This window comes from Rattus norvegicus, chromosome 9 (genome assembly GCF_021556685.1).
Source record: "Rattus norvegicus strain SHRSP/BbbUtx chromosome 9, alternate assembly SHRSP_T2T, whole genome shotgun sequence".
NCBI classification, from domain to species: Eukaryota; Metazoa; Chordata; class Mammalia; order Rodentia; family Muridae; genus Rattus; species Rattus norvegicus.
This window is the reverse complement of record NC_141542.1, coordinates 70,203,018-70,219,107: the sequence shown is the minus strand read 5'-3', so window position 1 is coordinate 70,219,107 and position 16,090 is coordinate 70,203,018. Positions and strand designations below refer to the sequence as shown.

Below are 16,090 nucleotides of genomic sequence, written 5' to 3'. Positions count from 1 at the left end.
AGTTTAGCTATTCTGCATAGTGCTGTATCAGTGTGCACAGTTCTCTGTAATTAGTTGACCAGGAGCCCTTTGAGTAAATACCCAGGAGTGGTATAGCCAGGTCATATGCAACAGAAGTGCAAGCAGGCATCTAACAGTCTGTAGTTTGGGACTCCACCATCATTTCATAGTGTAGATGAAAAGACAATGAACAGAAGTAGAGGAGGATGTCTTCAGAGTCTTCTGAGGTTTCAGACCCTAAGGTGTGTGGGCAACTGTTGCAGGATATTACACTGTGAACCCTGAGATTGTATTATTTACAGGAAAATCCTGTTTTAGCTGTTGTGTTGCTCAGCCTTAGGACATACCTTTAATCTAAAAGCTTTCTGCTTGAATATTCTAAACAGGGTTAAATAAAGTCAACCACAGATAAAAAAGCAGAGCAGAGCAAACAGTTGATGAAAGTGAACATAGGGTTATTAAGAAAAGAACCATGGAGAGTAAGAGGGAGGCAGGAGAATGGATAGCGAGACATACAGGAAGTAAAAAGAAGGAACATTTAGTTTGAAGGAGTCTTTCTGAGATAGTATGAGAGAAGGGGTTCATTCTAGGATGTCAGCTGAGGAGGAAGGTCGTTTGGGTGCTTCCTTCGCCTCTTGGAGCTGGCAGGGTTTCACCCAACATCTGGCTCTGGAGTCTTCATTGGTAAACTTGAGCAATTGAGGTTTTATTCAAAAACAACAGGCAGCACACTAGCAAATATATAAAAACCAATTAAGTGAGAATTTCAAAGGAAGCCAAACTCAAGTAGTTATTTGTTGACTTCTAGATTATTTGGTGACCAGAACTGGACAGTTGCTGTTTTACTGCCATGAATATTGGTGGGTACAGAGGGACTGGGAAGAGAGGGAGCAGGTTACAGAGGGCTGAGGTGACACTGAGAGGGGAAACACTATTTTCAGCAAGTGTAATTGTGACGCATAAAGATCACTCTAGAGCTGCGGGGACTAGGAATAGTTTTCTGGAGAACATTAAATTAACATTTATTGGGAAGTACCAAGAAAGAGATAATTTTAAAGATGTGTTCTATGTATGGGTGTGCACAACCACACTAGCCTCTCCACTAACTAGGTACCTGGACAGAGTGGCTATCAGCAGATAACCCATGATGGGCACTGTGAACAGGTAAATTTCCTAATGTTCCTTCCTGCAGGATAGTGGCTCATTAAGCTCATTAACAGAAAAATACTTCACACACAGCATATCAGAGCAGTGTTCTCTCTTCTTGTCTCTCTTAAGTTTGTTTCATATGACACCTTTAAGAAACCTTAAAAAGAGAATCAGTCTAGCCTACAGTAAGAGTTGTTTCCAACCTCATTTTAACTGATTTCACTGTTAAAGAATCATTGGCCTTGCCAATCCTACATCTGATAGAGGTTTAATATCCAATATATGAAAAGAACTCAAGAAGTTAGACTCCAAAGAATCAAATAACCCTATTAAAAATGGGGTACAAAGCTAAACAAAGAATTCTCAACTAAGGAATATCGAATAGCTAAGAAGCACCATAAGAATGTTCAACATCCTTAGTCATCGGGGAAATGCAAATCAAAACAACCCTGAGATTCCACCTCACACCAGTCAGAATGGCTAAGATCAAAAACTCAGGTGACAACAAATGAGGGTGAGGATGTGAAGAAAGAGGAACACTCCTCCATTGCAAACTGGTGCAACCACACTGAAAATCAGTCTGGCGGCTCCTCAGAAAATTGGACATAATACTACCTGAGGACCCAGCTATACCACTCCTGGGTATATACCCAAAAGATGCTCCAACATATAGCAAGGACACATGCTCCATTACGCTCATAGCAGCCTTATTTATAATAGCCAGAAGCTGGAAAGAACCCAGTTGTCCTTCAACAGAGAAATGGATACAGAAAATGTGGTACATCTACACAAGGAGTACTACTCAGCTATCAAAAACAATGACTTCATGAAATTCATGGGCAAATGAATGGAACTAGGAAATATCATCCTGAGTGAGGTAACCCAGTCACAAAGAAACACACATGGTATGCGTTCACTGATTCACTGATAAGTGGATATTAGTTCAAAAGCTCGGATTACCCAAGATATAATCCACACACCACATGAAGCTCAAGAAGAAGGATGTCCAAAGTGTGGATGTTCAGTCTCTCTTAGAAGGGGGAAAAATATTCATAGGAGGAGATATGGAGACAAAGTTTGGAGCAGAGACTGAAGGCCATCCAGAGCCTGTCCCACATGGGGATCCAGCCCCCCCCCCCCCACATATATATATATGTCTCCAGCCACCAAACCCAGACAATATTGCTGATGCCAGGAAGTGAATGCTGCTGACAGGAGCCTGATATAACTGTCTCCTGCGAGGCTCATCCAGAGCCTGACAAATATAGAGGCGGATGCTCACAGCCAACCATTGAACTGAGAGTGGGGTCCCCATTGGAGGAGTTATAGAAAGGATTGAAGGAACTGAAGGGGCTTGCAACCCCTTAAGAACAACAATACCAACCAACCGGAGCTCCCAGGGACTAAACCACCATCCAAAGAGTACACATGGACAGACCCATGGCTGCAGCTGCATATGAAGCAGAGGATGGCCTTGTTGGGCCCTAATGGGAGGAGACGTCCTTGGTCCTGCCAAGGCTGGACCTCCCAGTGTCAGGGAATGTCAGGGTGGAGAGGCAGGAAGGGGTAGGTGAGTGGGTGGGGGAACACCCTCATAGAAGCAGGGGGGAGGGGAATGGAATAGGGGTTTATGAACGGGAAACCGGGAAAGAGCATAACATTTGAAATGCAAATAAATAAGTAAAAATCTGGTTTACAAAAAGGAAAATAAAAGAATCATCAGAAATTGGACCTGTTGGAATTAGGAATGCATAGACTGTTATAAGCATTTGATTTCTGACTGTCACAAGCTTTTATGGGTTTTAATCCAACAGTCAGGCTTGCCTGTACTGTTGCTGGCTCTCATCTCTGTGAATTCTATTTTCATTCATGTGACTGTCACAATATGTGTTCAATGAATGGAACCTTCAATCGCACACACAGAAGCATTCTTAGTGGAAAAAACAGTGCATTTTCAAAACACATTCTTTCACTTATAGGTCACATTATTAAACTTCATGATAACTCCCGAGGGAATGCAGGATCAGCTTTTGGGAATTGTAGTGGCTCGGGAAAGGCCAGACCTTGAAGAAGAAAAGCAAGCCTTGATACTGCAAGGAGCTGAGAACAAAAGGTTTGGAACATCATGAAATACAGAATGATTATTTATTTTGTGGTTATAGTAAAGTACATTTAAGCATCTATTTAGTTAGATTGAATATATTATATATATATTGAATATATATAGTTAGATTGAATATATACATTATATATTATATATATATATATATATATCTCAAATGGGAATTTGGTTTAAGGTTAAATTTTTGTATTTATTTACATATGTATGTGTCTGTGTGACTTGCGGGTAGAGACCGGAAAAAGATGAGAATGGCAGAGGAGCCATTGGAAATGGAGTTACAGACAATTGTGAGCTGCCTGGTATGGGTGCTGGGATTTGATCCTTAGTCCTGGAAGGGCAACGTACGCTTAACTGCCGAGCTGTCTCTCCAGCTCCTCCCCCATATGGAAAAGTTTTAATGCAGGGCCTACAGAGCCTCTGCATTAACTTAGAAAACTGCACTGCTGAGTCTTTTTCTCAGACAGGGAAGAGTAGGGAGGCTTGCCACAGATGTGAGCATGAGTCTTCAGTTCCTCGGTGCTGCGCCGAAGTTTCTGGGTTCACTGTGCAACCAAAATGATCTGTTTTCTTTGGGGCATAGTATCTATGTCACATTAAACTCTCTAAACCATGTAACAATTCAGGAAGTCAATGGAGTGGTACCTTGAGTTCCTTCTGAGCAGAGGTACTGGGTAGCAAAAGGAGATTGGCTTGCCCCATCTCCCTCGGGTTATCACGTGACTGATCATTAACGGGAGCTGAGCAGGAAGGCCATGTCTTACTGACATTTCACAAGATAAGAAATTGATCTTGCAGCATCTCTTTTTCAGGTAATTGTCACGGTACGACACATTTCTTTAGCTTACACGGTCTGTTTCTTAGAAAAGACTGCATATTTTAAGTCATTTTTTTTTTATTATTAACTTGAGTATTTCTTATATACATTTCGAGTGTTATTCCCTTTCCCAGTTTCCGGGCAAACATCCCCCTCCCCCCTCCCCTTTCTTATCGGTGTTCCCCTCCCCACCCTACCCCCATTGTCCCCCTCCCCCCAACAGTCTAGTTCACTGGGGGTTCAGTCTTAGCAGGACCCAGGGCTTCCCCTTCCACTGGTGCTCTTACTAGGATATTCATTGCTACCTATGAGGTCAGAGTCCAGGGTCAGTCCATGTATAGTCTTTAGGTAGTGGCTTAGTCCCTGGAAGCTCTGGTTGCTTGGCATTGTTGTACATATGGGGTCTCGAGCCCCTTCAAGCTCTTCCAGTTCTTTCTCTGATTCCTTCAACGGGGGTCCTATTCTCAGTTCAGTGGTTTGCTGCTGGCATTCGCCTCTGTATTTGCTGTATTCTGGCTGTGTCTCTCAGGAGCGATCTACATCCGGCTCCTGTTGGTCTGCACTTCTTTGCTTCATCCATCTTGTCTAATTGGGTGGCTGTATATGCATGGGCCACATGTGGGGCAGGCTCTGAATGGGTGTTCCTTCAGTCTCTGTTTTAATCTTTGCCTCTCTCTTCCCTGCCAAGGGTATTCTTGTTCCCCTTTTAAAGAAGGAGTGAAGCATTCACATTTTGATCATCCGTCTTGAGTTTCATTTGTTCTAGGCATCTAGGGTAATTCAAGCATTTGGGCTAATAGCCACTTATCAGTGAGTGCATACCATGTATGTCTTTCTGTGTTTGGGTTAGCTCACTCAGGATGATATTTTCCAGTTCCAACCATTTGCCTACGAATTTCATAAACTCGTTGTTATTGATAGCTGAGTAATATTCCATTGCGTAGATGTACCACATTTTCTGTATCCATTCCTCTGTTGAAGGGCATCTGGGTTCTTTCCAGCTTCTGGCTATTATAAATAAGGCTGCAATGAACATAGTGGAGCACGTGTCTTTTTTATATGTTGGGGCATCTTTTGGGTATATGCCCAAGAGAGGTATAGCTGGATCCTCAGGCAGTTCAATGTCCAATTTTCTGAGGATCCTCCAGACTGATTTCCAGAATGGTTGTACCAGTTTGCAATCCCACCAACAATGGAGGAGTGTTCCTCTTTCTCCACATCCTCGCCAGCATCTGTTGTCCCCTGAGTTTTTGATCTTAGCCATTCTCACTGGTGTGAGGTGAAATCTCAGGGTTGTTTTGATTTGCATTTCCCTTATGACTAAAGATGTTGAACATTTCTTTAGGTGTTTCTCCGCCATTCGGCATTCCTCAGCTGTGAATTCTTTGTTTAGCTCTGAGCCCCATTTTTTAATAGGGTTATTTGTTTCCCTGTGGTCTAACTTCTTGAGTTCTTTGTATATTTTGGATATAAGGCCTCATCTGTTGTAGGATTGGTAAAGATCTTTTCCCAATCTGTTGGTTGTCGTTTTGTCCTAACCACAGTGTCCTTTGCCTTACAGAAGCTTTGCAGTTTTATGAGATCCCATTTGTCAATTCTTAATCTTAGAGCATAAGCCATTGGTGTTTTGTTCAGGAAATTTTTTCCAGTGCCCATGTGTTCCAGATGCTTCCCTAGTTTTTCTTCTATTAGTTTGAGTGTGCCTGGTTTGATGTGGAGGTCCTTGATCCACTTGGACTTAAGCTTTGTACAGGGTGATAAGCATGGATCGATCTGCATTCTTCTACACGTTGACCTCCAGTTGAACCAGCACCATTTGCTGAAAATGCTATCTTTTTTCCATTGGATGGTTTTGGCTCCTTTGTCAAAAATCAAGTGACCATAGGTGTGTGGGTTCATTTCTGGGTCTTCAATTCTATTCCATTGGTCTATCTGTCTGTCTCTGTACCAATACCATGCAGTTTTTATCACTATTGCTCTGTAATACTGCTTGAGTTCAGGGATAGTGATTCCCCCTGAAGTCCTTTCATTGTTGAGGATAGCTTTAGCTATCCTGGGTTTTTTGTTATTCCAGATGAATTTGCAAATTGTTCTGTCTAACTATTTGAAGAATTGGATTGGTATTTTGATGGGGATTGCATTGAATCTGTAGATTGCTTTTGGTAAAATGGCCATTTTTACTATATTAATCCTGCCAATCCATGAGCATGGGAGGTCTTTCCATCTTCTGAGGTCTTCTTCAATTTCCTTCTTCAGTGTCTTGAGGTTCTTATTGTACAGATCTTTTACTTGCTTTGTTAAAGTCACTCCGAGGTACTTTATATTATTTGGGTCTATTATGAAGGGTGTAGTTTCCCTAATTTCTTTCTCGGCTTGTTTCTCTTTTGTATAGAGGAAGGCAACTGATTTATTTGAGTTAATTTTATACCCAGCCACTTTGCTGAAGTTGTTTATCAGCTTTAGTAGTTCTCTGGTGGAACTTTTGGGATCACTTAAATATACTATCATATCATCTGCAAATAGTGATATTTTGACTTCTTCTTTTCTGATCTGTATCCCCTTAACATCCTTTTGTTGTCTGATTGCTCTGGCTAGAACTTCAAGAACTATATTGAATAAGTAGGGAGAGAGTGGGCAGCCTTGTCTAGTCCCTGATTTTAGTGGGATTGCTTCAAGTTTCTCTCCATTTAGTTTAATGTTAGCAACTGGTTTGCTGTATATGGCTTTTACCATGTTCAGGTATGGGCCTTGAATTCCTATTCTTTCCAGGACTTTTATCATGAAGGGGTGTTGAATTTTGTCAAATGCTTTCTCAGCATCTAATGAAATGATCATGTGGTTTTGTTCTTTCAGTTTGTTTATATAATGGATCACGTTGATGGTTTTCCGTATATTAAACCATCCCTGCATGCCTGGGATGAAGCCTACTTGATCATGGTGGATGATTGTTTTGATGTGCTCTTGGATTCGGTTTGCCAGAATTTTGTTGAGTATTTTTGGGTCGATATTCATAAGGGAAATTGGTCTGAAGTTCTCTTTCTTTGTTGTGTCTTTGTGTGGTTTAGGTATAAGGGTAATTGTGGCTTCGTAGAAGGTATTCGGTAGTGATCCATCTGTTTCAACTTTGTGGAATAGTTTGGATAATATTGGTATGAGGTCTTCTATGAAGGTTTGATAGAATACTGCACTAAACCTGTCTGGACCTGGGCTCTTTTTGGTTGGGAGACCTTTAATGACTGCTTCTATTTCCTTAGGAGTTATGGGGTTGTTTAACTGGTTTATCTGTTCCTGATTTAACTTCGGTACCTGGTATCTGTCTAGGAAATTGTCCATTTCCTGAAGATTTTCAAGTTTTGTTGAATATAGGTTTTTGTAGTAAGATCTGATGATTTTTTGAATTTCCTCTGAATCTGTTGTTATGTCTCCCTTTTCATTTCTGATTTTGTTAATTTGGACGCACTCTCTGTGTCCTCTCGTTAGTCTGGCTAAGGGTTTATCTATCTTGTTGATTTTCTCAAAGAACCAACTTTTGGTTCTGTTGATTCTTTCTATGGTCCTTTTTGTTTCTACTTGGTTGATTTCAGCTCTGAGTTTGATTATTTCCTGCCTTCTACTCCTCCTGGGTGTATTTGCTTCTTTTTGTTCTAGAGCTTTTAGGTGTGCTGTCAAGCTGCTGACATATGCTCTTTCCTGTTTCTTTCTGTAGGCACTCAGCGCTATGAGTTTTCCTCTTAGCACAGCTTTCATTGTGTCCCATAAGTTTGGGTATGTTGTACCTTCTTTTTCATTAAATTCTAAAAAGTTTTTAATTTCTTTCTTTATTTCTTCCTTGACCAGGTTATCATTGAGTAGAGCATTGTTCAATTTCCACGTGTATGTGGACATTCTTCCTTGATTGTTATTGAAGACCAGTTTTAGGCCGTGGTGGTCCGATAGCACGCATGGGATTATTTCTATCTTTCTGTACCTGTTGAGGCCCGTTTTTTGACCAATTATATGGTCAATTTTGGAGAAAGTACCATGAGGAGCTGAGAAGAAGGTATATCCTTTTGCTTTAGGATAGAATGTTCTATAAATATCCGTTAGGTCCATTTGGCTCATGACTTCTCTTAGTCTGTCTACATCTCTGTTTAATTTCTGTTTCCATGATCTGTCCATTGATGAGAGTGGGGTGTTGAAATCTCCCACTATTATTGTGTGAGGTCCAATGTGTGTTTTGAGCTTTAGTAAGGTTTCTTTTACATATGTAGGTGCCCTTGTATTTGGGGCATAGATATTTAGGATTGAGAGTTCATCTTGGTGGATTTTTCCTTTGATGAATATGAAGTGTCCTTCCTTATCTTTTTTGATGACTTTTAGTTGAAAATTGATTTTATTTGATATTAGAATGGCTACTCCAGCTTGCTTCTTCTGACCATTTGCTTGGAAAGTTGTTTTCCAGCCTTTCACTCTGAGGTAGTATCTGTCTTTGTCTCTGAGGTGTGTTTCCTGTAGGCAGCAGAATGCAGGGTCCTCGTTGCGTATCCAGTTTGTTAATCTATTTCTTTTTATTGGGGAGTTGAGGCCATTGATGTTGAGAGATATTAAGGAATAGTGATTATTGCTTCCCGTTATATTCATATTTGGATGTGAGGTTATGTTTGTGTGCTTTCATTCTCTTTGTTTTGTTGCCAAGACGATTAGTTTCTTGCTTCTTCTAGGGTATAGCTTGCCTCCTTATGTTGGGCTTTACCATTTATTATCCTTTGTAGTGCTGGATTTGTAGAAAGATATTGTGTAAATTTGGTTTTGTCATGGAATATCTTGGTTTCTCCATCTATGTTAATTTAGAGTTTTGCAGGATACAGTAACCTGGGCTGGCATTTGTGTTCTCTTAGGGTCTGTATGACATCAGTCCAGGATCTTCTGGCCTTCATAGTTTCTGGCGAGAAGTCTGGTGTGATTCTGATAGGTCTGCCTTTATATGTTACTTGACCTTTTTCCCTTACTGCTTTTAATATTCTTTCTTTATTTTGTGCATTTGGTGTTTTGACTATTATGTGACGGGAGGTGTTTCTTTTCTGGTCCAATCTATTTGTAGTTCTGTAGGCATCTTGTATTCCTATGGGTATCTCTTTTTTTAGGTTAGGGAAGTTTTCTTCTATGATTTTGTTGAAGATATTTACTGGTCCTTTGAGCTGGGAGTCTTCACTCTCTTCTATACCTATTATCCTTAGGTTTGATCTTCTCATTGAGTCCTGGATTTCCTGTATGTTTTGGACCAGTAGCTTTTTCTGCTTTACATTATCTTTCACAGTTGAGTCAATGATTTCTATGGAATCTTCTGCTCCTGTGATTTTCTCTTCCATCTCTTGAATTCTGTTGGTGAGGCTTGTATCTACAGCTCCTTGTCTCTTCTTTTGGTTTTCTATATCCAGGGTTGTTTCCATGTGTTCTTTCTTGATTGCTTCTATTTCCATTTTTAATTCCTTCAACTGTTTGATTGTGTTTTCCTGGAATTCTTTCAGGGATTTTTGCGATTCCTCTCTGTAGGCTTCTACTTGTTTATTAATGTTTTCCTGTGTTTCCCTAAGTGTGTTCATGTCTTTCTTGAAGTCCTTTAGCATCATGATCAAATATGATTTTGAAACTAGGTCTTGCTTTTCTGGTGTGTTTGGATATTCCATGTTTGTTTTGGTGGGAGAATTGGGCTCCGATGATGGCATGTAGTCTTGGTTTCTGTTGCTTGGGTTCCTGCGCTTGCCTCTCGCCATCAGATTATCTCTAGTGTTACTTTGTTCTGCTATTTCTGACAGTGGCTAGACTGTCCTATCAGCCTGTGTGTCAGGAGTGCTGTAGACCTGTTTTCCTGTTTTCTTTCAGCCAGTTATGGGGACAGAGTGTTCTGCTTTCGGGCGTGTAGTTTTTCCTCTCTACAGGTCTTCAGCTGTTCCTGTGGGCCTGTGTCTTGAGTTCACCAGGCAGCTTTCTTGCAGCAGACAAGTTGGTCTTACCTGTGGTCCCGAGGCTCAAGTTTGCTCGGGGGGTGCTGCCCAAGGGCTCTCTGCGGCGGCAGCAACCAGGAAGACCTGTGCCGCCCCTTCCGGGAGCTTCAGTGCACCAGGGTTCCAGATGGCCTTTGGTGTTTTCCTCTGGCGTCCGAGATATATGTACAGAGAGCAGTCTCTTCTGGTTTCCCAGGCTTGTCTGCCTCTCTGAAGGTTTAGCTCTCCCTCCCACGGGATTTGGATGCAGAGAACTGTTTATCCGGTCAGTTTCCCTCAGGTTCCGGTGGTGTCTCAGGCAGGGGTCCTGCCGCTCCTGGGCCCTCCCCCACGGGAGCCCAGAGGCCTTATACAGTTTCCTCTTGGGCCAGGGATGTGGGCAGGGGTGGGCAGTGTTGGTGGTCTCTTCGGCTCTGCAGCCTCAGGAGTGCCCACCTGATCAGGCGGTGAAGTGTCCTTCCCACAGGGTCTGGGAGCAGAGAGCTGCTGCGGGCCCGGGATCCGCGGGCGTGGGACTTCCGGTAAACACAGGACGTGCCCGGTCCTAGATGAACTCTGCCTCTGTGTGTCCCGATATCACCAGGCAGCTCTCTTGCAGCAGACAAGTTGGTCTTACCTGTGGTCCCGAGGCTCAAGTTTGCTCGCCGGGTGCTGCCCAAGGGCTCTCTGCGGCGGCAGCTTTAAGTCATTTTTAAACCATTTTTTTTTTCTGATAAAGCTGTACTTCATTCTAGGCAGTTAAAGGAAATAGAAGACAAGATTTTAGAAGTTCTCTCATCTTCAGAAGGCAATATATTAGAAGATGAGACTGCGATTAAGATATTATCTTCCTCCAAGGCTTTGGCTAATGAGATTTCTCAGAAGCAGGAAGTGGCTGAGGAGACGGAGAAAAAGATCGACAACACCCGCATGGGCTATCGGCCCATCGCCGTCCATTCTTCCATCCTGTTCTTCTCCATCGCTGATCTAGCCAACATCGAGCCCATGTACCAGTATTCACTGACCTGGTTTATTAACCTGTTCATCCTGTCCATTGAAAATTCGGAGAAATCAGACATCTTATCACAAAGGTGTGTAAGGGGAATGTTAATCTTACATTAGGGGAAATGACAGTTTTGATTATCATTTCAGAATGGCGTGGATGTCACATCCATGAACCTTAGGGGAGCCTGACTCACCATTTTCCCAGAAATAGAACAGGTGTGCGTAGCTTTAGCTGGGTTTACAGAGCTGGAGGTGAATGGATTTTAGTCAGCTCAAGCTCTGGCAGGCCTTGCCCGTCTCTCCCGTTCCCTCTGCCTTGCTGCAAACCCTTCCTCTTCCTGAAGCTGACTACCAAGGTCCAGCCATCAAAGTATAAAGTCCAGCAGTCGAAGGCCCACTTTGGCTCACCTAATTAAATGCCCAAATAAAATTAGATATCAAACACTGGGTTTTCCCCCTCATCTTCATAAATCGACATTTTCCTATGTGGACTTCTGTCTCCTCTTTATCCAGAGGTAGTCCTCTGTCTTCCCCTCTCCTTTATTTCCCCCTCCCCCTCTCTTCTGTCACTTCTGTTTGTCTCTTATTCCCTGCTCTTTCCTTTGTGCTGACAACTTGGTCTTGCGATATCCTGCACCAACACTGAACCTTAGTAGGACTGTAATATAATTCTAGAAAAAGGAGGCAATTAGCTTTGTTTATCCTTTGCAAAATCCATCACTGAATGCAGGGACTGGAAGAGGGGTTTTGGCCTCCAGTGATAAGCAGACTCTCTCAGTTACCTCTGAAAGGATAGTTTTACATGTGGGTTTACCACATCAAAACTCTGCCAGATATCAGAGCAAACCCAAAAATCTGATATTGATTGTCTTTGATAATTACACAACGTCTTTTATATTATGATTGTTTATACAAAACATATTTATTATTGAATAGTATATAAGAAGCAAAAGCATTAAGCAATAGGTTATTTCTTAGCCATGAGTGAAATGAACCAATTGGAGCCGGATTAGATTATGTTAAAGGTAGGTGTATGGGGAAGCTGCTCTCAGGTGGTGAGTTCACTGGCCCCAAGAATCAAAGCCTAGGAAGTAACCATGGGGAGAAGGGAAGGGGTAGCAGAGGGATAGAAAAGGAGAGAAAGGAGCACTTGTGCAGAGAGAAGAGAAAAAAAGAAGAGCAAGAAACCAAAATGTCTTGGTTATACAGAAGATTTTTCTGAGGGAAGGGCAGTCCAGCCCCTGGGCTGGAAAATTCAAAGTTGAAGGCAAGTTATACCAGGTAGGGACTGAAGGATGCTGGAAGGACCTGGAGGCCAGGTCTGCTTTGATACATAAAACATGCAGCTCAGTCCCTTGTCTTGGGGTCAGAAACCAAACATTGAGATCTTGTTTAAGCTCAAGTCAATGCGAGGATAAAATTCATTTGACTTGTTAATGAGAGAAGTTTTCACTTTGGCATTGTTTTTAATGTTCAGTGTTTGTTCCTAGTCCTTGAAGTTTTCAAGTTAGTGAGGCTTACTGAAGAAAAACAATGTAGGTGATCTTTTAAAAAAAATTCCATATGTTTCCAGTTAATTAAACACACACATCTGTTTTCTACACTGGGTTTGAAGTTCTGGGACAGGATTTTTTTTTTTTTAATTTTGATCACTCTGTGTGTGTGTGTGTGTTTGTGTGTGTGTGTGTGTGTGTGTGTGTGTGTGTGTGATGCATGCTTTCCTGTGAGGGCAGTAGCCTATCACACATCGGGATTAGAGGACAACCTTAGGAGTTGATCCCTACCTTTGTTCCTGTTTAAGGCCAGGACTCTGGTTGTTCAGTACTGCGTACTCCAGGCTAGCTGATCTTGGGTAGCAGAGGGCTTTCCCTGTCCCAGTGTCGCATATTATAATCATGCACTACCACACCCAGCTTTCTGACCTCTATGAATCTGAACTCAGGTCCTCAGGCTTGTGTGGATAGGGTATTATAGCTGCTGAGTCATCTCTCTCTCTCTCACCACGTTCCTTTCAGTGCAGTTCTCAATCTTAACCTTGCTCAGCACAATAGCTATCTGGGCGATGGCTGCACAGTGCAGAGGCAGGTAGAGCTCTGTGGATTTGAGGTTAGCCTGGTCTACACGGTACAGTTTCAAGACAGCCAGGGCTACACAGTGAAACTCTGTCTTGGGAAAAAAAAAGAATGAACGAAAAGCAAAAACAAAACTAACAACAAACAACAAACTAAACCAAGCAAAACAGAAAACTATACAAACAAACAAACAATAGCCCCCACAATGTTATCTTTTACTTAGTTTAAAGTCTAGCTATTCCCTGGAGTCTGAGGAGAGAATTGCTCTGATCACCCCTGCAGAGCAGAGTTTTTAGTACAGGACTGAAAAGTTACAATGATTCCATGCTTCAAACCGATTGTGTGTGTGTGTCTGTGTGTGTGTGTGTGTGTGTCTGTGTGTGTATGTCTGTGTGTGTGTGCACACACACGCGCACACACCAAATTAGACTCATCCAAGCTGTCTTTCTTTTCATACCAGTAACAAAGCCATTGAAATTAAAGAAAAGCAAATACCTTTTACCTTAATACATGATTTGGATAAAAATATAGAAAACAAACACAGCTTTCTATTTGTAGTTAAAATCCTTTATCTGTAAGCGATGAAAACTGTACGTGGGACTAGAAGTATGGAAAGACTAATAGAGAATCTGAAATTAGAATTTTCCTTGAAGATTCCATTGTGCCTACAGAAATGTGCAGAAATGAGCTTTGGCAAGCGTGCGTGCCTGTGTAGCTAGCACCCAGCTTCCAGGCAGACAGCATTAACAGTGCCCTTTGCAGTCCCTCCCAGTGGCAAGGCAGCCACTGTCCAGCCTGCAGCACCAGGAACAGATTAGCCTGTTTTAGAAGCTTGTCTAAATAGACCCATCGAAGGTGTTCTCTAGGGCTGGCATTTTACACTCAACCCCTTATCTGTGGAACGCACAAGTATCATTTCGTGTAGTGCAGCTTTCATTGTTAAATGTGTACTTATTGTTAGGGAAGGCTAATTAAAATCTAAATCTTCTCCTAACCCAGGCATGCTCTCCAGAAAGGCATTAAGTTTGAAAACTGAATAAGCATTAAACCAGAGTGTGCTATGCATCACAGGCAATCTGCAGGGAGATTTCAAAGAACATCGTAGTCTTATGCCTTACAGTAACCGAGCACAGAGTCACGCATAGTTCATCCTCACTCTGCCTGCTAACTGAGGGACCATCTGTGTTAGCGAATTAACTTAGTAAGAGGAAGAACAAACTTTTCACACTTACATAGGAGGAGATGACTTTGCACCATAAAGCAAGGAGCCTGGTGAAGTTAGGGCGTCCGGCATTGGGTTTATGCTTCAAAGCAATGCTTCCAGGATGGACTTTGGCAGAGATTTAAGATACTCCTGGGTCTTAAAGCAAGTCCTGACTAGGTTTTGAAGTGATTTTTTCCAGCATATACATTTCTAAATATTATATGATTATGAAATATTATTTCTAAATAATATAACATTTCTCTATAATATAAATTCACTAGGTAACAACACTTGCCTTGCAATCCTGGCTGAGTTCCATGGTGAACCCAGACCCATGGTGAAAGGAGAAGGGACTCCTGAAAGTCGGCCTCTGACTGTGTCCACACCTATCTCTCACACATGAAACAATAAATAAAATCAAAGAGTTTAAAAGCATCAGAGAGAGAGAGAGAGAGAGAGAGAGAGAGAGAGAGAAAGGGAGAGAGAGAGAGAGAGAGAGAGAGAGAGAGAGAGAGAGAGAGAGAGAGAGAGAGAGAGGAACTTTTCGGTTTCTGCCTGGGCCCAGAGCTGAACTGGTCCCATAGCTTTCTGTACCCAAATCCTGTGGGGAGGGAGCTGGACTCTCAGATGTACGGACAATCCTGAGAGCTCAGATGAGCTCAAATTCCTGGCCCAAGAGGAACCTGCCTACAGCCCTCTGGACACAGGAACCTAGGGGCAGTCAGGGGCAGGACCCTTCTGGTTTCTGCCTGCACCTGGAGTTGACCTGATCCTACAGCTATTTGTACCCAGATCTGGCTGAAAGAAAACAGGAATGCTGACACACAGGCTTGCAGAAGGGTCCAAGTGGATCAAGGACCTTCACATAAAATCAGATACACTCAAACTAATACAAGAAAAAGTGGAGAAGAGCCTCGAACACATGGGCACTGGGGGAAATTTCATGAACAAAACACCAATGGCTCATGCTCTAAGATCAAGAGCTTCTGTAAGGCAAAGGACACTGTCATTAGGACAAAACGGCAACCAACAGATTGGGAAAAGATCTTTACCAATTCTACACCTTATAGAGGGCTAATGTCCAATATATACAAAGAACCCAAGAAATTAGACTCCAGAGAGTCAAATAACCCTATTAAAAATGGGGTGCAGAGCTAAACAAAGAATTCTCAGTTTAGTAATATCAAATGGCTGAGAAGCACCTAAAGAAATATTCAATATCCTTAGTTATCAGGGAAATGGAAATCAAAACAACCCTGAGATTCCACCTCACACCAGTCAGAATGGCTAAGATTAAAAATTCAGGTGAAAACAGATGCTGGTGAGGATGTGGAGAAAGAGGAACACTCCTCCATTGTTGGTGGGATTGCAAGAAAGAACCCAGATGTCCCTCAACAGAGAAATGGATTAAAAAAATGTGGTACATCTACACAATGGAGTACTACTCAGCTATCAAAAACAATGACTTCATGAAATTCATAGGCAAATGGATGGAACTAGAAAATATCATACTCAGGTAACCCAATCAGAAAGAAACACACATGGTATGCACTCACTGATTCACTGATAAGTGGATATTAGTTCAAAAGCTCAGATTACCCAAGATACAATCCACACACCACATGAAGCTCAAGAAGAAGGATGTCCAAAGTGTGGATGTTCAGTCTTTCTTAGAAGGGAGAACAAAACTATTCATAGGAGGAGATGTGGAGACAAAGTTTGGAGTAGAGACTGAAAGAATGGCCATCCAGAGTCTGCTCC

At 42.1% G+C, this 16,090-nt stretch overlaps 1 protein-coding gene across 1 annotated transcript in view; it reads left to right on the top strand.

The window, feature by feature from the left end:
* The window catches only part of Dnah7 (dynein, axonemal, heavy chain 7), a 305,586-nt gene that overhangs the window by 216,972 nt on the left and 72,524 nt on the right, over positions 1-16,090 (top strand). The window contains 2 exon segments of the mRNA NM_001419550.1: positions 3,129-3,262; positions 10,804-11,139. Coding sequence (NP_001406479.1) covers positions 3,129-3,262; positions 10,804-11,139 — 470 coding nt within the window.